Below are 22,277 nucleotides of genomic sequence, written 5' to 3'. Positions count from 1 at the left end.
TGAGGATCTATATTTCTCCAGGCATTCTGCCAGTGAATTTTTCTATGCTAAGTAAAGCAGCATTGCTGGGAGGGATTGCTAGTGCTGTTCACCAGCCCACCTTAAAAAATGAAGTGACAACTAGATCCCTTTCTCATTAGGGTGAGATGCAGGTTCAAATCTTCTCAGTCAGAGGCAGGAACCAAAATACGAACGTGCTCTAACATCTGAACTGTTGAGCAGCTGAGAAGTGATTGTTTTTCTACACTTACAAAGTAAGTCATCTGCCTTTAGCCCCAAAGTCAGTTTTTCTTTCTGGGGCAAGTGAAAGGTCTAGATCAACACAATATTTTTTGACAGGAGCTTTTTTGTTGTTTGTTTTGAATTGATTTTCACCTTCCCCAAACATGCATACCCATGTGTGCACACACGTGGATACCCCAAACTAAGGCTGTTATTTAGCACTGCCCTCTGTAATGTGTGAATTATTTTTAACACTGCCAGAGCAGGAGGTGATAGAGATGGGACCTTCACAGTGGCCATTCTCTAATCAACATTGCTGGGAACTGTTGTCTTATTCTGCTTTTACTCTTTCAGCTTCCTACTTTCCTACCTCCTCTCCCCAGCCTATTCCAGCCTGCAACAGCCTGAATGATTACTTTTTTACAGCTCTTAATCTAGGGAAATACCTGATAAAGTATCCCCCTTCCAATAAAATAAATCTAATGATTGCCTGTTTGGGAGCATCCCCTCTCCACTGAGGAATCTGTGGTTGTTCCTCATTTCCAGAGTTGGGTTATCTCCAAATCCATTTGTGCTACTTAGTGATTTGTTTTAGTTAGCAAGAGATTCCAGCCTGTATCCAGCTTACCCTGACAACCTTTAAGAAAACCACAGAGTGATGTAATGAGCTCATGCATGGAAAAATAAACAGCTCTAGAGAAACCAGCAGTAGCAGCCTCAAGTAAGCATTCTGCAGTCACTAGGGTTTTGAACATGACGTTATTTGAAAGGGAAAATGAGTAATACGTTAGCATTAGCAGCTGAAGACAGGTTTGTGTGTGCTTAATTAAAAAAAAAAATAAATAAAAAATCCCATAGCTGTTTATTTCAAAATCTTGCTTGTTGAATGAGGTCCAACTCCATGTGGCCTATTCTGTTCAGCTCTGGTACCCAAGCATCATGCATGCATCTCATGATAGCTTTCTGGTGATAGAGCTTTCTGCTGTCAGGAGCTCTTAGTGGACAGAGTATGACGGTACATGAGCTTTGAGAACAAGAATGGTGGTAAATTCATATTTCTTTTTGTTAATTTAATTTGTTTGGTGCCCAAACTTTAGGTAGGGATTGTCAAAGGGAGAAAGAGCTTGAAAGCTCCATGTCTGTATATACTTTTGCAAGAAGCAGAAGCACACCCTGCCATCCACCCCAGAAGAGGTCTATGTACTCTTGGGTGCAGTTTGTCTCCAGAGATCTGCACAGTGAGGTGGGATGTGATTAGATCAAGAGTACTACCAGGACCTGGCTTCTCTGGTTTGTCTGTGTTCTTTCCCTAAGTTTTATGGCAAGAAACCCCTCAGTTACTACTGAGTCAGATAGTCAGGTGAGACCAACCAACATGTAACAGGGCAGGGGCAGCTGATTTGCCCTTAAAAAGGAATATGGCAATTTTGGTGTGATACTTTTGCTACTTTTCTACCAAAAATAGCTAAGGTTAGACAAAAGTTTGATTTGTTATTTGGACTTTTCCTTTTTAGTAGTGAAGACTAACCCACAAGGAGCTTGAATACCTATATTGTTCTCCAGAGTGGGGAGACAGTGTACCCATTTGTGTTAAATGTGTAGTTATTTGGAGTCAGAGCAAATTTAATTGTGCCTTGGAAACATGGGGGCAGTTTCTCACCTGTATCCCATCTTCTCAGCCTTAGCTGTCTTGTCCTACTGTTGGCATACAGCATTCCCCAGCTCGTTTAAAGACATGTGATACCATGGGCTTCTGTTTCTCCTGCTACTTTTTTCCTGCTTTCTGTCTAAAGTAATTGTGTTTGTTCCAAGCTGACTGGCTGTCTCTCCATGCCAGTTGTGTTAAGGTTAATGTCCAAATGTCTACTGTAGGCTCTTCCCCAAAATCTGTGGCTAATTAGTGTTAGGACACCAAGTGGAAGAGATGGGTGGAAGCACAAGTTGATCCTGCTTGAGCAGAAAAGCAAGTTGAGAAGGGGAGGCAGCCAGGCACAACTGTGCTTTGTGACATCTGAATAAGATTTTACAGTAGCATTGTAACTGTAGAATTTTGGTGCCTGGGAATGACATCCTAATCCTACTGCAGTTCTCCTTGGTGAACATTTTGGTGCTTCGGTATCCTCTGGGCATAAGACCTCAGAGTAGTGGCTTTTGAACTTCCCCATAGCTGAAGATGGAAAAAAGATGCATCAGTGATGATGTCAAGAACAAGAGTCTGTGGGAGGGCACCGATGAGTCAGAAAACTTTTCCCTTTTCTACTTTTCTACTATCCTATATTAATGTGTCCTTCTTGGCTTTTGTCCTGCATCTTGAGTCAGTGCATCCTAACATAGTGCTCCTGTGACCTGTCAAAACTATTGGGCTAAAATCTGTTGCTTTACTGTCCCACCTGCCAAAATTATTTATCTTAAGACCCTTGTATTAATTCTTCCACGCGTTCTTTTTGTGAGAGTTTGTTTGGTTTTGAATTAATTTTAATTTAGGCTCTGGCTTGATCTCAAGTGAAGCAACCTCAAGAGAAGCCCCTGTTGAGTATGATATGAAAATTTACTAATTCCATTACATTTTCACAGCAAATCTCTATGCTTTTCTCTGCTGAATTCCTGCTTCCTTGCAAGCTAAAATGTGATGTTTCTCCCTTACTTTCTATCTATCCCTCCTTTCCCTCTGGCTCCATCTCTGGTTCAATCACCCTTTCCTGTCTTGCCTGCTGCTTGGGAGGCCTCTGTCTGTTCCTCTTTCCTTGAAGTTCTTAGAAGGTATGATATATGGGCTGACCAAGTGTGATTCTCCCACAGTCTCAGTGTAACAGGTGTGGCGAAGAAGAGAGAGCAAAAGCAGGGAGAGTGGAAGGATCTAGGACCAGGACTCTTCCTAGACAGCCAGCAAACAAAGTCATAAATAACATGCCACTGGGGACCAGTTAATCTGCTCTATGAAAGGGTGCAAAGTATACAAGTGGGAAAAATAACATTGTATAATAATCGGCATGCAACCATAGGTGTTAAACGTATGCAGCTAGGCAAATAAATGAAGTTCTCCCTGAGTGCTGTGTGATAAATCATTCCCAAAGAATTCAGTCACTCCCCCCTCCTTATCCCCCAAAGAAAGAAAACAAATTACTCTAGACATAGAGCCATAACTGCTGCTCTGCAGCTGCCAGTTAAAGCAAGTGGACAGGGAGCAGTAGGAGTGGGGCAAAGATAGAAGCAGCTGGGGTAGAAGGAGGGAAAAAACAACACTGCATTTAAAACCACCACCGATTCAGAAGGGAATGGAAAAGAAATAAGCTCCAGCACCAGACATTACCTGGACATATAGGTACAAATGAGAGTGGAGAGTTCAACATTGAGTTTGTTTGCTTTTTAGCAGAAGCTGGTTCATATTGGAGGGCTTACATTGGTTTGCTGAAGTTACTCCTTAGCTGCAAAGTGCTCCTTGCTGTAATAGCAGCATTCAGCGCAGGCTTGTATGTGGATCTGCACTTCAGACGTCTATTTGAACACACATTGATGCCTGCAGCTGGACTACATGTATTGATTCACCTTCCTGCTTCTCTTGAAGTGTTCCTGTCAACCGCACAAGCAAGATTATAACATTTCTAAAGTGACAAAGTGACACAAATATAAGAAGGAGCTGATCTGCACTCCTAGATTCCCTCTAGGAGGTTTAGACCTAGGCTTCTTCTGAAACCAAACCCCCTGTGAGGGAGCAGAGCTGCATTCCAGAACAGCTGAAAAACCCTCCCCATCCCATGAAGGCTTCCTTCTGGTACCACGCTTACAGTGAAGAGCTTCTCTGCTTTTGCGACTTTTGGAGATGGAATGAATAGATGATAAGGAGGGAAATGTGTGAGACCCTGCAGGAATATCAGTAGGGCTTTTGGAGTAGCAGCATGGGACATTTGAGGAAAAAGTCATATAATCATTTAGCTTGGAAAAGACCCTTAAGGTCATTGAGTACAACCATTAATCTAATGCTGACAAGTCCACCACTAAACCATGTCCCTAAGCACCATATCTACATATCTTTTAAATACCTCCAGGGATGGTGACTCCACCACTTCCCAGGGCAGCCTGTTCCAATGCTTGGCAATACTTTTGGTGAAGAAATTCTTCCTAATATCCAGTCTAAACCTCCCCTGGTGCAACTTGAGGCCATTTCCCCTCATCCTATTACTTGTTACCCGGGAGAAGAGACCAGCACCTGCCTTGCTACAGCCTCCTTTCAGGTAGCAGTACAGAGCACTAAGGTCTCCTCTGAGCCTCCTTTTCTCCAGGCTAAATAACCCAAGGACATTCCTCTCATCCTACCACTTGTTACTTTGGAAAAGAGACCAGCACCTGCCTTGTTATAACCTCTTTGTATGCTGTGTTCTCTTTACTTTAAAACTGATGTCAACAGACCCTTGATCTGTGTTGTAAGAGTCCTATGTATATTTGGAGGGAGCATGGGTAAAATCTGCCATCCTCATTTTCCATTTCACTTCATAGTCACTGCATTTTTGCATTTTGCCAGACCACCAAAATAAGAAAGTTGTCAAGGGGAAACAGTGAGTTGGATGTCTTAACTTCATGCTTTTCAGGCTGTTGAAAATGTGTGTAAGCAGGTAGAAAGATCTCTTGGTAGAAGGTCCCAAAGATTGTCTCTGAAGAGCCAGGAAAGAAGGCTGGGCAGAGAGCCCACCTTCAGAGCCAGGCAAAGAGGTGGGAGTATGTTTAAAACGCAAGGAAGCATTCAGTCACTTGAGGGAGGAACACCTAAGGGAGGAGGATGTATTAAGCTGGCTGCCCCCACTCTGCGTGAATGGTGTGTCTCTGGTTTCACTAGTTATATTAATGCAGGGAGGTCTGTGATCCTGCTCATCTCATCAATCTCCCCTTTCAGCTTAAGCTCATTGAACAGGCTCTGATAACACAAAGCTGCAGCTTCTCTCATGGAGCTGGGCCCCCCCAGAATGCATGGGGTCCCATAGCTGGAAGGACTGTAGCCTGTGTAAGCCTGCAATTCAGAAGAATCCTACTGGGAAGAACATTAATCTCAGCTAGTATCCCTCTGTTGTCCTTCTCTTGCATGGAAAAGGGCTAACCTGTGTCTCATAACACTGATGAAGTGGAAGCCGTTTCTCTGTCTCATGGATGATGTCTGAATCCCATATGTTACAAAACTGAACTTCCAAAGATGAAGCATGTTTTGCCCCGAGACAGCTGGCTCAAGCTAGATGTCCAAGTGTGAGTGCTAGAACTCCTGTTGGAGGCAGTTCCCTCTGCCTCCTCATAAAGTACTAAATACTACAGGAAAAAGCTGATCTGTCATTACACGCAAAGACTCGTCACACTATAAACCTGTCTCTCTTCCCCCCTTTTGCTCACCAGCAGTAGCATAAGAAAAGAATGTTACTGTACTTAGGAAGACCAGTCTGAAATACTTTCTACCTGCCTGTCACAGTTTTCAAAAGCTTTCTATTTAGTGCCCTGTAATTATGCCCTTAAATACTGTAAAAATAGTGTGCCCATATACTCCAGCTGTCAGAGGTAGGCAAGTTCTCCAACAATTGCTGTGCTGGTTTTTCCAAGCACTATTAAAAGCAGGTGTGCAAGTGAAAATAGTTTCCCAATAATGTTAAGGCTCCAGTGGAAATACCTATGGCTTCTCATTTGATTGAATAGCATTCCTCAGTGTGGCAAGTGTGCAGTGGGAAAAGAGTATAGGGAAAAATGAATGAATGCATTCAAAAACAGGTGGCTTATCTCAAAGCTAGATGTGCCACAAGCTAACAGCACTTAGAAACTATGGAAATGGAAAAGAGGAGTTAGGGAATGAAAACTGCAGAATCTGGGTATATTTCTCTCAAAATCACAAGGGCGGTGTCTAAGGAACTATCCTGATATAAAGAAATGAAGAGGTCTGCATTTTGATGCCAAACTGTCTCTGCTCAGACTGAGGAGACTGTTGTTATGAAGGTACTGCACAGCTACAGCTGTCTTACAGACTGTGGAAGCCAGGTGCATTAGGAAGATCAGACCCTAAATTCTGGATACTTAAACTAGATCATATCTCTTCAAGATTTTAGGCTGGGTTTGCAAAGAGGTTGTCTCAGTCATCTGCTGATCTACTGGAGCTTCTCAGTCTTATGTGAGGAGGGTGGAAAAGACCTGAAGAGGTCGTGGAGTTGTTTTTTTCCTCCCTGTTTTAACTCAGGGTCATGTCCAGTTATGTGTGTAACCTGTTCCTAATGCAGCAACAGGGATCCCACTGCCTCTTCCAATGAGTGAAGAGATAATCACCAGGGGTTTTTCTTATATCAAACCTGAATCTCTTTTCTGCAAGTAAGCTGACTGCTACTTGAACTACCCATGGGGAGGAAAAGAAATGATCTATGACCATCTTTTTTTATATAACAGCTTTTACGTCTCAGAAGACTGAATGTCATCCCTAGACTAAACAAATGGAATTCTTTCAGCCTTTTCTCATAGATCATATTTCTTAGACCTCTGCCTGTTCCCTTTGCTCTCTCCTGCACTCTTGCCAAATGGTCCACCTCTCCCTCAAAGTGCAGTGCCCAGAGCTGGATGCAGGCCTGATTTAAAGGCTCACCAGTCCTTAGTGCCTCTTTCTTATGTGAGGCCCTTGTCACTACATCCCACAGCGAGTTTTACCTGGTTTGACTTTTTTTATTGTTGTTTGCAAAATCATGAAGTTGCAGACTGTTTTGTGGTCTACCTAAGCTCCTTACCATTTTTCTTCCAAGTGTTGTTGTCTTGCCAGTACTTTCCATGCGATGCACTGGATTTCTCCTTGGTGGTTGTTGTGGTTTCTACTTGTAAGTTGTGATCACGCTGTTTTAAAACCATAAACCAAGATGACTTTAATTCTTTCCTAAATTCTGGCCTGTAAATTAGATGTTATGTGCCACTAGTCAAATTGGTCATTTAATTTGATACAAGTCTTTCAGTACTAAAGAACTGTTCTACAGAGAACTTTTGAGACCTCTTCTCTTGGAGTATGTTTTTCTTAACCTACAGTGCTGGGCAACTATCTCATAGTAATTGTACGTAGCCTACATTTTATTCCTTTGAGAATGACAAAACTTAAAATATATTCTAATGAACTAGAATTTAATGGGAGCTCTGTCTAATTCATTGTATGTGAACATGTAAATATTTGCCTTTTTTGTTTTCCAGGATGATATTCTGTAGCTATAAAAGAAGTATTGTTCTCTGCCATCTTTCAGCTAGTCTGGCTACAGTTCTAAGGGCTAGGACTGTGTGTGACTGACTGTTTGAGAGATGATAGGGTGGTAGAAAGAGCCCAAGGCCTGCCTGAAAGCCAGTTATTTAGAATTTCAGGGACAGGTAGCTTTAAACTCACAAGTTTCAAGATGTGCAGGTGTGGAGCTTTATTCCTGTGTGGTTTGGAAACCCTGTGGAGCAGAGTCCTTTCCTAGCTGGGCAGCACCCAATGCACATTCTGCAAAGTCTCACTTTGTGCACAAGTTGTGCATTAGAAAGCCTCTCAGCAAGTTCACTCTAATCCCTGGGACAGTGGGTTAGACTTCAGCCTGTCCTCCTTTTTGAGCTAGAGAGTAGAGACTGAATAGGCTTCTCATCATGTAACACAGGTGGGAGTGCAGTGCAGCTTTATCGCATTGAGCAGAAGGAAAATGGCAGGGGAAGGATGTGTTCCTGGATAGCTGAAATTTAATGAGCCACTCAGAACAATGCATTTTTAATACCAGTAAGCCACTTGTTAAACCTTTGCATTGTACTTGTTCAGCACTGGAACATGTAGTAACCTCTGCTTCCTTTGTAGCCTATGCCTTGAGAAATGGAAGTGAGTGAGTACCAAGGTAAAGCAAGGAATGCTCAACTGGTACAGTGTGGGAGCACCTGCAGTTTGTTTTTCTCTTTGCATTAGCCAGAATACTCTAGAAGAATCACAGTCCCAGACAGAGCAGGGTGGAGTGGGTAGCGGTACTGATGACTAACAGAGGTGCAGAGAGATTTATGCTATCCCCATGAGCCGTATTTGTTCAGCTGTTGTTGTGCTCCTAGTAAACACAGGAGGAGTTGTTTGTTTTCCTCCACCCACAGCTCTGCTCAAGGGACAGGCAGCTAGTTCCTATTCACTGCTTGCTTTGCTAGTCCTGCCAGCCCTTGTGCATACCCAAGACTTTTCAAATTCCCTTTCCCCTCAGAGGTGGAAGGAATGCAGATTTGGGCTGCTGGTATAACCCATTTCTCTGTGTAACAAAGCTGAGCTTTCTGCCCATACCTTTTGTAAGCTCTGTTATTGGGATCATCATAGAATCCTAGAATGGCTTGGTTTGCAAGAGACATTAAAGCTCATCTTGTTTTAACCCTCCTTGCCACAGGCAGAGACATTTTCCGCTAGACCAGGTTGCTCAAAGCCCCATCCAACCTGGCCTTGAACACTGCCAGGAATGATGCAGCCACAGCTTCTCTGAGCAACGTGTTCCACCCTCACAGTAAAAAATTTCTTCCTAACATCTTATCTGAATCTCCCCTCTGTCAGTTTTAAAGTCATTCTCCCTTTTCCTGTCATTACCTGCCCTTGTAAAAAGTCCCTCTCCAGATTTCTTGTAGGCTTCCTTCAGGTACTGGAAGGCTTCTGTAAGGTCTCCCTGGAACCTTCTCTTCTCCAGGCTGAATAATCCCAACTCTCTCAGCCTGTCTTGACAGTAGATGTGCTCCAGCCTTATGATCATCTTCACGGCTCTTCTCTGTACTTGCTCAAGGAGGTCTACAACCCTCTTGTATTGGGGGCCCCAGAACTGAATGCAGCACTGCAGGTGGGGTCTCACAGGAGCAGGTGAGAGAGGAGAATCACCTCCTTCAACCTGCTGGTCACGCTCCTTTTGATGCAGCCCAGGATACAGTTGGCTCTCTGGGCTGTGAGCACACATTGAAGCCAGTTCATGTTGAGTTTCTCATCAGCCAACATTCCCAAGTCCTCCTCCTCAGGGCTGCTCTGAATCACATCTGCCCTTGACGTCCTGTTCTTCTGAAGTGGGCCTGGGTCCTGTTCACGTTAGAGTTCCCTTATGCAACGTAAAAGCACCTTTAAGCTGGTGTAGATGCTGTGATAAAATAACCAGTCCAGGACTCCTCTGCCAGAGCAGCATAAAGATGGGCTAAATAAAAATGAGAAACCAGCCCTGTTTGAATTAAGCTTCCCTGGGAGACAGGCAAGCACTTTATCGCACTGAGAGGAAAACTGAGGCACAAAGACACTTAGTCCTCACTTTTGGATTGGCACAGGATGTCAACAGGAACTTGGCACTAGATACCCATGTTGCTGCCTTTTGTGCTGTACTAATACCTCACAGAGGAGAAAGCTGGGAGTTGAACAAAAAAAAATAATTGGGAGAGGCATGTGTTTGATTTTGTTTGGGTTTTTTTTAAGTGGTATTTTGAAGTCAGGTCCCTGTCGCAGTACAAACAATGGGGATTGGTCAAGAATCCTTCAATCCTTCAATCCTTTTCCTCCACTTCTGATGAATGCTTTTTCATTAAAATGGACGCTTTTTGTGGGAACTTCAAGGGAAAAGTTTTCCTGGTCCAGACAGAATTCCTGGTCAAAAGAAATGGAAAGAGAAGGAAAACTGCCCTACTTGGCACAGCCTGTAGTTCTGTCATTAGGCTATTCACATAGGTTCATTGGGGCTGGACAGAAGCACAGAAGGAGGTTAGACCCTCTCTTTTGCCTGGTTTGGAAAAAAGACTCCTGTCTCTCAAGGGTGTAGGGATCTCTCCAGGGTGATTGGTTTTGGTGTTATAGTCTCCCTCTTCTTCTTATAAGAAAACAATTGAGCGCAGAAGAGCAATCTTAAAAAATAATCTGCTGTGGTGTGATGGCAGATCTTCCTTATGACCCACCCTGATCATCCACAGAATCCGTGTAGCTCCAGTGACTGAAGCTTGGTCCTTTGGCTCTGATAGCAGTGAAAGTTGTTATGTGGCAGGAGAGCAGCTGGAGAAGGCTGCCTCATCTCCAGATGCAGCACATTGACTGCATGTCCCTGAAAGCTGAGCATGAGGACTGTGAAGCACAAGCCTTTGGTTAGATGCTGTTAGACACCCTCTCTTCTCAGCTCTGTAAGGTAAACAAACACCCCATTTCTTTAATAACCATCTAGTTTATTAGACAGTCAGATGAGTCCCTTACCTCATCCATCATTTTTATTTTTATTGTGCAGCCACTAGATGTATGTTTGAATGTGTGTACTTAAGGGACCAGGAATGAGAGACCCTTTTATGAATCTGACCATGTGTTTCTCAGAAGGCCGTTACTAGGGGAAAATTGTTGCATAAATAATGTACAACTGCCCATGTCTAAGCCCTGTTTTTCTCCAATAGCACATAGCTTCCGAGTCGCTACTTTTAGAAATGTTTTAAAGAGTGTTAGAAGCAGTCAAGAGTAAAAAGGAGCAAACAGCATTTTATAGCTAAGCAGTTAAGGTAAAATGGGTATTTCTGCCAGTGATTCTCTCCTTTGTGTGCATGCATTCCCTAGTTTTTTTATTTTTTTTATTTTTTTTTTTATTTGTTGTAATTTAGATTTGCTGTCTCCCAAAGGTTTTGCTCTTGAGCAACGGTGAGTTGGCAAGTGTTACTCAGCTTCTTTGCTGATGGTTGTCTTAAGTCAAAGCAGAGATGACAGAAAACAGGGGAATGTGTCCGTGTTGTTTGTTTTTTGTTTCTGGGTTTTGGTGGGCCTTTTTTAAAAGAAAGATGTGATATTATTGTTGGTCCTGGGAATGCTGTTTGTGTCCCCCTGACTTTGCTGTCTTAAATGTTCTGTAAATGCTTCAACTAGGGAAAGAAGGAAGACCTTTTTTCTTTATCTGTCTGTGCCTGCAACCCCTATTAACTCAAACAGGGAATATGCTTTAAAGTACCCTGCATATATAATAAATATATGCTTGTTTCTAAGATGACAGCTTAAACTCATAGCTGGCATTAAACCTTCTCACTTGGCTATAGGCTTTCACTATCCTCCATAAACCTGGCCTTGGCAACAACAGCAAAGTTTCCAGTAAGCAGTCTGACTAGAACAGGCTGGCTTCAGTGTCCTGGAGCTGGGATAGCATTTGATGGTCCCTTCATTACCTGTGAGACCATCTTTCAGGGTGACAGTGTATGCAGTTCATGCCAAGTCCCATACTAGGAAGCTGAGAGTATGAATTTGCCAGGTGATTTTTCTGGCTGATGAAATACACTCCAACTGTTAATATTCATGTTTATTTTTTAAAATTAAGTGCTGTTAGAATGGTAGCCTGGAGGAAAGAGCCTCTCTGAAGGCTAGTGCTAGTTAATAGGTTCTTATGCATAGTAGACAGATGTCACTGAAGGAACTTTCCACAAGGCTGTTGTCAGAGCCTCCACTTAGTGTGAGTATGTTTGCTATTCTCATCTCCTCTAGCTGAGGGAAGGTATGGTGGATCTGGAAGGGGTTCAGAGAAAGAACTGGTCAGCTGGGACTCTTCAGCATGTAAAAGAGATGTAGTAGGAGTCTGTAAAACAGTGAGAGGCAAGGAGGGAGACCATTCACTGTTTCATCCTCCAAAAGAACTACAGTCAGCAAATAGAACTACTTGGAGCCAGGTTTAGATCAAACCAAAGGATGTGCTGTGTTCCACATACAACATGTATTCAAGCCACAAAACTAAATGTAGGATGTCATGGTCAATGTAAGTTCATGAGTGGAGACATGGCAAACTGGTAGAAGGGAAAAACCATTGCTACTGACTAAATACCAACTCCATGTCTGCCTCTGCAAGTTTCTGATCCACAACTGATTGAGACATGAAATACATGGGGGAAGTATATGCTTCTCCTGTTCCTCTGTCCTCTTCTAAACTTCTGCTTTTGGCCATGGCTGGAGGTGGAACAGGCAAGTTGGGCCTTTGGTTTGCCCCAGTATGTCAGTGTCACATTCTTCGGAAGGTAATGGAATAGATGAGACTTTCATAGTGGCTACTTCTAAACGTATGCTAGAAATGGGAAAAATCTGACCTCCCTGCTATCATTGCTAATGACAGCCCACTGAAGGCTGGCGGTGATGGTGGATTTTGCATCATTAAGTATATTTGATATCAACTGCACAAAACCTGTAAGGTTTGTTTCACTCAGCCTCTAACCACCCTTCAAACAGGAGTGAGTGACTACCAATTAGTTGTGTATTCTGGTGGTAAATGCCATGATTATTCAATTCCCACAGATTTCTGGTTAATACGTGCAGAGATATTTTGCCATTTTTTATGGCATAGTACAAATGTTAAGTATGTACAATTATCCTGTGTAATTTGCATACCTAACTGCAAATGTATGTAAAATAAGATACTGTCTCATTAAATGACATTTATTCTTTGGGGTTTTATTTCAATAAAAGTGGCACATTTTTTTTTGTTCTGACATACAAAAAACCTCCACTTTATTTTTTTCAGTCATTTTTAGTGCTAGTTTTGCAAGACTCAAAGGACTTGAGAGATCTTGGTTTGACTTTGCGCACTCAGGAAGCTTTGGAGATTTAGATAGAAAAATTCCTGGATGTAGTTCTCTTCAGCAGATTTTTTTTTTTTTTCCTTTTACTCCTTACCTGAAACGATGATAGGGAATTGCGTCTCTGTTCTTGCCTTCCCCAAGCTGCATGAAGGATCCTCCTCACCTGAGGGCCAAGGTGTGAACTGCTGCTGCCAGACCGCGAGTAAGCGGGGGCCCCTCGTGATGTAAGTGGTTTGTTAAGGAGCCCGCAGGCCTCTTGCTCAATGACTTCTCTGTCCACATACAGCTTGGGAACAGTCACGGAGCCTTTTTTTCAGATGTGAAATCTGTCAGCAAAGTGAAGTCAGCTTAAATATCAGCTGAGGCTTGAGCTCTCTCTCAGTTTTTGTTGACTTTATCCCCTCCTGCTCCTTCCTGATCAAGTTTCTCTCTGCTTGAGTCAGACTTGCCGACACTTAAAAGTTTTCATTCTGTGTTTCGGTTGTGTGGATTTGTGTGTAGCAAAGTTCAGGTGCCCTTTGCATTCCCAGACTCAACAGTGGTCTGAAATGCTGAGGGGAGGGAGACCATCTGGGGTCTTTGAGACTCTTTAGCTAGTACAGTTCAGTTGAAAACCAGTAAAAGTGCCTCTGGTACCAAAGCATGGGTTCAAACTTAAACAGGGGACATTTAGGTTAGATACAAGGAAGAAGTTCTTTACTGTGAGGGTGTAAGGCACTGGAACAGGTTACCCAAAGAAGTGATGAATTCTCCATCCCTGGCAGTGCTCAAGGCTAGGTTGGACAGAGCCTTGGGCAAATTGGGATCCCTGTGATGAGGGATCCCTGCCCATGGCAGGGGGTTGAAACTTGATGATCTTAAGGTGCTTTCCAACCCGAGCCATTCTATGATTCTGTGATGCTGTGCAGATCTAGAGATTTTTGTGTTGTATCTGCTGCTACCAAACAGAGGAATTCTAGTTGTGAATCAGCACCTCTTCTGTTACCCAGCCATGGAACAAAAGTTGCTCTCTGCACCAGGATTTTTCACTAAAATAATAGACACAACTGATGAGGTACAGACAGGCAGGAAAAATGCATTGAAACAGTGAGTGTGCGAGAGCTGTGTGCTGAGCAAGTCCCGGGGGCAGAGTGCTAAAGTCATGCCATGTCTGCTGACTGGCTGTGTGAACATGTACAGGTTTGGGATGAACCTGTGGTGCCATTGCCTGTCAGTGTTGAAGCATTTTATATACTGAAAGCTTGAGGGGATTCTTGGCTGTGGCAGGGAATTTCAAATGTTGTGGCTTATTTATAAAAAGAAAAGAAAAAAGACAGTAAACTGTGAGGGAGAGGAGAGCTAGGCAAAGAGAGAACTGCTTCTGTTTTGTGTCACTCTCCCACGGATAAAAGCTAGGAGCTATATTGTCATTTTTTTACCTTAGACATGTTTTAAATCATGTGATCAGCTGCCTTAACTGCTTTCTGTCCTACATGCATGTTTTTTTTCTTTTTGTGATACCTTCAGTGGTTTCCAAAGTTGAAATAATTTTACTACTCTCAAAGGGTCAGAATGTTTGAAGACTTCTGATTGAGAACAACTGGCTGTTGAACCAAATAGGTCTTTATGTCCTGCAGGTACTTGGTGCATTGATTCCCCGTTTAATGGCTGGTCTATGTGAGAGGCAGTCTGGCACCTCTCCATGCACCAGTCACATCTCTGCAGGCGGTCGTTGAGTGTTAGGGTTGAAGGTGCCAGGCGGGCTGCAGAAGCCACTTGAGGGCTTCTTTCTGTTCTTTGGTGCATGCCATCTGTGTGCTCTGCCCTCTGGTTGATGATGTCTTTGGAAATAACCATTTCTTTGCCATAAACTATTAAGGGTCAGTGTTCTACCTACCTCTTGGTAGGAAGCATTGTTGCATGCCCTCTGTTTTTTCAGGTGAGGATAAAGAGGGAGTGTGCTAGAGAGGTGATGGCAGTGCAGGTAGAATGGTATATCCCCTTCTGTTCCTCGATAAGGTATGTGTAGGTGCTCTCTGCACTGGATAAGGCAGTGTTAAAGCTTAGCCTTCTGTCCCTCTTGGAATCATGTTGGAGAGTTGGTATGGAGAGGGAAGAGTACTTTGCAGTCTGGAAAAGAGGCAGTAGGGCAGAGAAGGGTGTTTGTCTCCTTCACTTAACTGGAAAATACAAGTCACCATTTAGGATCTCTCAAGTATGTGAAAATATAATCTGGGAAATGCTTACCATGCTTACCCCATGGCTGTAGTAATAGTGAATTCTTATTATCTGATAGGCCTGCTTCAAAACCCACGTGGACAGGAACAGTTTTTCCTCTTGTTTCTGGCTTGTTGGGCACTTGGCAGTCAGTGTCTGTAATCTAATAATCTTGTGTCACAGCTAAATGTAGGAGGAAGTTCTTGATCCAGAAATCCATGAGTCCCTAGGGATGTAGGCATACTGATGTTTGCTGAAAAGGAAACAGACACAAAGCTCTCCTGATGTGAAGGATACCCCTGTCTTGCTGAACTGAGGAACGTGATCCTGATTTGACTTTTTTTCTTCACCTCCTCCAACCTCCCTCCTGTCTTCTAGAGAAAGTTCACTCCTGTGACCAGGAAAGGCAGAGCGCCCTGGAGGAGGCCAGGCAGAACCCCCGCGAGGGTATCGTCATCCCTGAGTGCGCACCTGGAGGGCTCTACAAACCAGTGCAGTGCCACCAATCGACTGGTTACTGCTGGTGTGTCCTGGTGGACACGGGACGTCCCCTGCCTGGCACTTCCACGCGGTAAGAGCTGTAGACCTGGTGAGATGTTCAGCCTGGAGAAGACAGGATAAAAAAACAGTACTGTTGCTATATCAGATAAGTTCCTACTTTTAGAATAGTCAGCTCTCTGCTGCCTTCCTTAGAGCTAGCAGTACCGTATGTTACATTCCCTACTGAATGTTCCTGTGCAGCTCCCCCTCTGTATGCGCTGGTGAACAGTAACTGCTGCCCTTACTTTCCTCTGTGTTAAATATTCATGCAAAGCAGCTTTTATTTTTTTTTTTTTTTTTTTTTGTCTGGCTTGAAGGTTTTGGGTGGTAGCAGGAACCAGCACTTTTCTCTAGCGCAGATCAGGGGCATGAGCAATGAAAAGATAAGTGGCTGTGTTGCATTGTCCTCTGCTTTATCCTTCCATGCTGCAGCCACTTGGATCCTGACCAGCAGAGATTTAAAAGGCTGCTTGGTTGTGCATTGATAGATTTTAAGCCAGTGACAGATTTTTCTTTAAGTTATTCTGTACCTTGAAACTACCTGGGGAATCTTTCCTCACTTGGGTTTGGAAACAGACTGTGTTTCCTATGTCTGGCAAGTTAGGAAAACAGGCCAGTAGGAGCTGGGACCTAAATTCTGCTAAATACAGTGATTCTGCAGAGCATTGACAGCCTTGGAAAAAGCTCAGTCAGGGCCTGCAGGGCCTTTGTGTGCTGTTTGTGGGTTTGGGTTGGTAACTGGTACTGACATTCAGAGTATGCTCTTCCTTCTCTCTCCACTTCTGTGGCTGACTGTCCATAAACAGACAGATGCTTGGAATGTTTCTTCTGCAGGTTTATTAGTTTCCCTTGCAGTAAGCAGGTGAGACATAACCCCTTAGCAACCATCTGATGACACTAAAGCTGTATCACATATTTTACCATCTGCTGTTCTTTTTCAGCTACGAGACCCCAGTGTGTGAAAGTGATGCCAGATCAAAGAGCACAGAGATTGATGATCCATTCAAGGACAGAGAACTTCCAGGTCAGAGAGGAAAAAGAACCCATCTCTGCCTTCTTCTCTTGTCTCACCTTGGGATTCTTAAGAGGCCAAGAATATTGTTGAGGAGTTAGGGCATTTCCCTCACTGTGCATGTTTTACCATGGGTTTTATTCTGTATTATTTTGGTTCACCTCCAGTTTCAGCAGTGAACTGGGAAAAGCTGGGGTTGTCCTTGGGGCCAGTTCGTTGCCTGTCTGCCCTTTGAAAACATACCTGGGATCAGAATTTTCAGGAAAGAAACCTGGATGCCTGGAGGTCTCCTGGGGAAGAACGGGCTCAGCACTGGAACAACTTCAAAGCCTGGCTTGGACAGGTTCCTTTTCATTTAGCAGGGCTTTTCAGCAGCTTGATGCTCCCTAAGCAATGAAAGAGGACGCAGCTGGCAATAGTGGACCAGCTGGCTCTCTGACACTGCAGGACCATTTCTGGTGCACTGAGGTCCCTCAACTGACTCCTCACTTAGCTGAACTTTATCCCTCATTTTCTTCCTGGGACCTGCTTTATCTCCCATTGCTGCTTGTTTTATATTATGCTTTTCCCTCTTAACAGAGTGACAAGCCATAATTTACTATTTGCCTACCCTGTTACTGCTAGGAAATGTGCTGGGTATAGGTGTCTGTGCAGCTCTTAAAAATGTTATCCTACCTGCCTATGCTCTGTTTTTTCCTTCCTGCTGCCCTTCTAAGGAGCAGAATGAATTGCCTCACTGACAGGTCAGCCATCGCCCTCCTGGGTGCTGGCTGCTTGGAAACAGAAGCTACAGCGGGACCCTCTTCACTGTTAAGGAGTGATAGAGACCAAGAACTCTGCAGAAAGAGCTGGTAGCTCTGGATCCGCTTCATTTTCTCCTGGTCCTTTCTAGAGCTAACATAAAGTGAGTTGTCCCTGAAGAAGTTAGCAAAGGAAATGAGATTTGTTCCGGATTTGCCTTGTGTCTCCTAGTTCTTCTCCTGCCGGCTACTGACCTCCGGCCCTGTAGCTTTCTGCTTAGCAACTCTGCCCTCAGCAGGGCTCTTTTCTATTCAGCTTATTTTCACCAATCATGTAGAAATTTCCTATCTGTCTCCCTCTCACATTCAAATGAAACTGGCCAGGTGGTTCACGTATTACTTTGGGGGCTGGGGGAGGGAAACCAGCTAAATGATTGCATTAAGCCTAATTTCCTTAGGAAATCATGCTAAAATAGAATAACCTTACTTCCTTTCTTCAACATCCCTTCTCCCCTTGCTTTACTGCCTCTTCCTGCACTTCCCCCTGCCTCTCAAGAACTCCACTGTGAAAATCCTTTGCTCTTGGGCTTTTTCTTCAAGACTCTCTTTCTGATCTCAGGAAGACAGAATGGTCTCGTTTCCCTTCTCCCTCCCCTTCTGCACTGCAGCTTGACAGGGGACAGGAACTGCTTGTTGCAGAAGAGGACATAATGATGCTCTGTAGCCTAGTGGTCTGGTCCCAGCATCACTCCAGGAACATTCCTCTCCCAGCTCAAGCCACTTTTCTGTGTCTGAGTAAACTTTCAGCTCTGTGCTTGGCTGCATTGCCTGGCATGATGGTTCCTGTCACTGAAAATTCCCTTGTCAATGGAGAGACTAGGAGATGGAGTATCTGATCCTGGTTTGTCTGCCTGAGAGGTCCTGAGCTGCATGATCTTTTGATGTAGACTTGGTTTGTTTGATTAGCTGCTCTTGTACGCAGAAATTCCCTGGAGAGACAGACTGCAGGGAGTGAGAGAGGATGCTTCTTTTTATTATTTTCTTCCACTCTTACTTCTTAGCAGAACTGAATTTAAAAAAAAAAAACAACCCTGCTTTAATTCGAGGCTCATCATTCCATTTGCACTCAGTTCTGTAAGGGGACCCCATACCTTATTCTGCTTCTAGAGGTCTGCCCATTCTTCAGACTCTCAGTGCTGCTTGGCCTGTGCAAAGAGATCCTGCAGAGGCCAAAGTGGGGGAGCCGTAAGTCCAGATCCTCGCACACCTACACATACCCTCTTCACAACTGTGTCATGGCTGTGGCCAGAAGAAAGAAAGAAACAAGAAAGTGTTGCTTGCACATAGCAAATGGCAAGCTGCTAATTCCTGCAGACGGTGAGATGCTGAGGCCCCAGGGAGATGACTTTTAGCAAATGGTTTTTCAACCTTCTCATTACTGCAACAAAAAGCTCCTTTAAGTGAGTGGTCTACTCTGGCTGCAATAGCGGCTTACCCATTACAATGCTGACATTTTCTGGACCATGTGCCAAACGAGTGCTGAGGGGTGTGCATGTGTGTAATGTGCATAATGTGGAGACAGCCGAGAGACTGTTGGTTAGCTGTTGCGAAGAACAGGGCCTGTAATGCTGCAAAGGAGGGAGTTTTGTCAGATCAATTTGCAAGCTGCTTTCAGCTGTCAAGGGATTACAGTAAGTTTCTGGTGTTCTGTTTGGGGTACACGTGCTACTCTGCTTGCCCACGAAAAGCAGAAGTGTTGACACTGCTGTATGTTGCTGGGGAAGGCTGTTTCCAGACCTCTGCTGTCTTAATCAGCTGACTAATGTAGTGCATGGTGGTTTGGGGAAAGAGAAGAGGTGAGGGATGTGGTGATGGCCAGTCTGTCACGTCAAGAGGAGACAATAGGATGGGAGGTGATGGGTTTTGGAAAATAGTTTTGGAGGTGGTGGGTTGAAGTTAAGTATGGTCGTTCCTTGGTAGGCTAGAGCAATTGCTACAGTATTAATGTGGTAGTAAGTGAAGCATGATTTTGCTCCTTTAAGAGGCAAGGAAACAGCATAGATTGCCTCATAAAGGTGAGGAGATGGAGAATTTCATCTCAACTGTGTCATAACAGGCTGGCACTGTTAAGGGTAGGAATCTCTGTCAGTCTGTGGTTATGATGATGGGGAATTAGACAGCCTCAGCAGTAAGTAATGGAAATGGTTACCAAGCTTGCTTTCAGCTCACTTTGTCCTGCTTAAGCCAGCAGTGACTGGGGGCGATTACCACGTGTTGATTTAGACTGACGTATTTCCCGTGCAGTGTGATCATGCTAAGAACTGAATTATTGTGGTAGCTGCTGGCAGGCAATGCTGCCTGTGCCTGGAGAGGAGAGTGCAGGCAGCAGTCCTTGCTTTGGCCTGTGCTTTGGGAAGCATTAAGCTGTCAGTTAGGACCTCGGAACAGCAATGTTTGTAGAGGAAGATGACCCAGGAGGTAATGAGTTGTTTTGTAAACTTATCTGCAGGTGTCACCATGGGAGCTCCCATTTGCCAGGTGCTTCCAGCACATCCCTGTGGTTACGCTGCTAGAGAACTGTGAGAGGCCATAAAGCTAACTACATGGTCTTCCTGATGGATATTGATGGTGACCCTGTGTGTGCCTGGACAAAAGCTGCAGGACAAATTGCCACACAGAGAAACCCACTGAGGGATTCTTCTGCCTTTCCTTAGGGACTGTAATGGTGACTGCCATGTTACAAACAAAGGCAGTTCTGGCTGAACTGGGGTAAGAGACCAACCCTGTCTATTCTTGCATTAAACATCCTTTTTTCTTTCTGCAGGCTGCCCAGAAGGGAAGAAAGTGGAATTTATTACCAGCTTACTTGATGCTCTGACTACGGACATGGTACAAGCTATTAACTCGGCAGCACCTACTGGGGGTGGGAGGTGAGTCCAGAAAGCACTCAGGCTGAATGCCGCCAAGGTGGCTGCAGAGCCCTGGGTGCCCCTGAGGTGGGGGCAGGAGGGAAGGGTGTTGCTCTGATTCAGGTTCCTCTGGGTTGCTGGGAGAGGAGCTGAGGATGCATCTTCAGACACTGCTCTGTCCTGTTATCCTAGCCCTGTCTGCCTCCTCCTGCCTCCCATCCCTGGCAGCTGCTCCACCATAAAGGTTACTATAGCCCATTTGAAGTGTGAAATGAGAGCTCAGTGGGAGGAAGTGGCTTGTTCTTTTGTCCCCTGGTGCATGAAAAGACCTAATAAAATGCAAATGGATTGAAGGAGACCGTGTGGCCTAGTAGCTACCACAGGGAGCGAAGAATGTGAATTCTTGGCAGTACCAATGCTGTGGTTTTGCTGTGGGGCTGGAGCCAGCCAGCCGATGAGGGGAGGAGCTGTTTTTCATGGCCCTCCCCTCTGACCAGCTGCCTATCGCTCTTGGTTGGAGCCAGCAAGTCAGGCCCATTGCAAGAGGTGGGCAGAAGCCTGCGTTGCTGGGGAACTGGGGAAAAGTTGAGGTCTTGTCTCCCCCTTCTGCTTAATGACAGCAAATCCCCTTAGTGCAGCGGCTGTAACGCTGCAGCAGGACAGTCCGCTGGGAACAGACCATGTTGGATTTAAAAGAAGCGCTATGTTGCCTCAGCTAGGCAAGGCTTCTATGGTTCTGGATTACCCCACTTATAAGAGGAATCAGTGCTAGTTTAGCACACAAGGATGCCATGATGACTGGCGTGCTCATGTTCAAAAGGGTGTAGAGATGAAGGAAGTGCCTCTGTGCATGTGTTACTTCTGTGGGTGTTCCTCCAACGCATTGAGAATAACGTTGACCCCCTCCTTTCCTCTTTCAGAACGTTGAAGGAAGCAGTACCATCTTTTGGTATTCAAGACAAAAACTTCATGGGTGGCGCTTCTGTGCCCCTTAGTTTCAGTATGCATTGCTTGTAAACCCATATGGTTTTAACTTCTCATTTGGACCTTACAAATCAAGTCAGTGGCTGGGTGCCGACACGCTGAATATTCTGTAACCCATCGAATTAGCAGTATATGCCTAGCATGTCTGTATTCATATAAACAGGATGAAAAATACCCCAAGGATGGGAAATACATCGTTCTCTCCCAGCCATAAGCATTCCAATGTCAATTCTGTCTAATTTGCATGGTTCAAATACAGTGGGTATGGGTGGCAGGAAGCCCTGGAGAGTATTTGATATTTATTTGGCATCCTTGGCACTGGGACTGAAACCCAGCCAATGTAATCATCACTCTTAAAATAAAGCTTAGTATAATCCAATATTGTAGAGACCAGAGATGTATGCCCCCACTTCACTTCTATAAACCAGCAGGCTTCCTTCCTAATGTTCCCCAAGCTTTGTGTATTTCTCAGCTTTCAATAGAGGCCTTTCTGGTGGAATTTTTCACTGCCCAGCTCTTCAAGCAGTCGTTGATTTATTTTCAGTTCCAGTGTCGGCAGCCCAGTTGCAAGGGGAAAAAGAAATCTTTTAGCAGGCTGTCCTTTGTAAGGCGAAAGACTGCTACCACCTAAATACTCTGCCTGCCACAGCCACGATGAAATTCAGGAAACTGCTCTGGCATAAGCCCCTCTGTGCATCAGCTAGGCTAAACGCACACCCCCAAAGAATCTGCATCAAACTTTTCCATCCCTCCATGTCATGATGGGACCATTTATTTGGGGAAAAAAAAAAAAAGGCATTTCAAGGAATTTTTGGTAATGACAGCAATTAAATCAGTACAGCTTTCATTTCATATGAGCTTGCAGAGTTAGGAGGCTGTCTCTGTCCTGTGGGTGCCACTTTCCAAGTTTCCTGAAGGGAGGAACGTCATGAGTCCTCTCTTCAGGAATATCTGAAATTGTCTGGGTGATCTAACTTGACTTTGACACTGGAAATGAAAGCTGTTTTCCAAGACGAAGGGATATTTTAGCTGTAGGGTTAATCATAGGGCTAATGAACTTCCAACCTTGACAACTAACAAAATACTGCATTTATGACAGTGCTTATCCTGTATCTCCTTGGCCCAGGTTTGCTGAGAAGGTCATGT

The 22,277-nt window shown here is 44.4% G+C and overlaps 1 protein-coding gene across 7 annotated transcripts in view; it reads left to right on the top strand.

Annotated features, from left to right (window-relative positions):
- The window catches only part of SMOC1 (SPARC related modular calcium binding 1), a 138,608-nt gene that overhangs the window by 95,756 nt on the left and 20,575 nt on the right, over positions 1 to 22,277 (top strand). For all 7 annotated transcript variants that reach the window (XM_062619183.1, XM_062619179.1, XM_062619182.1 and 4 more), the window contains exons 8-10: positions 15,325 to 15,517; positions 16,428 to 16,510; positions 20,063 to 20,168. In XM_062619183.1, the coding sequence (XP_062475167.1) occupies positions 15,325 to 15,517; positions 16,428 to 16,510; positions 20,063 to 20,168 (382 nt within the window). The remainder of the gene's footprint in view (positions 1 to 15,324; positions 15,518 to 16,427; positions 16,511 to 20,062; positions 20,169 to 22,277) is intronic.

This window comes from Pezoporus occidentalis, unplaced genomic scaffold (genome assembly GCF_034315485.1).
Source record: "Pezoporus occidentalis ecotype Australia unplaced genomic scaffold, CSIRO_AGI_Poc_V1 ctg21, whole genome shotgun sequence".
Classification (NCBI taxonomy): domain Eukaryota; kingdom Metazoa; phylum Chordata; class Aves; order Psittaciformes; family Psittacidae; genus Pezoporus; species Pezoporus occidentalis.
Note: the sequence above shows the minus strand (reverse complement) of the source record. Positions and strands in the feature narration are given on the sequence as shown.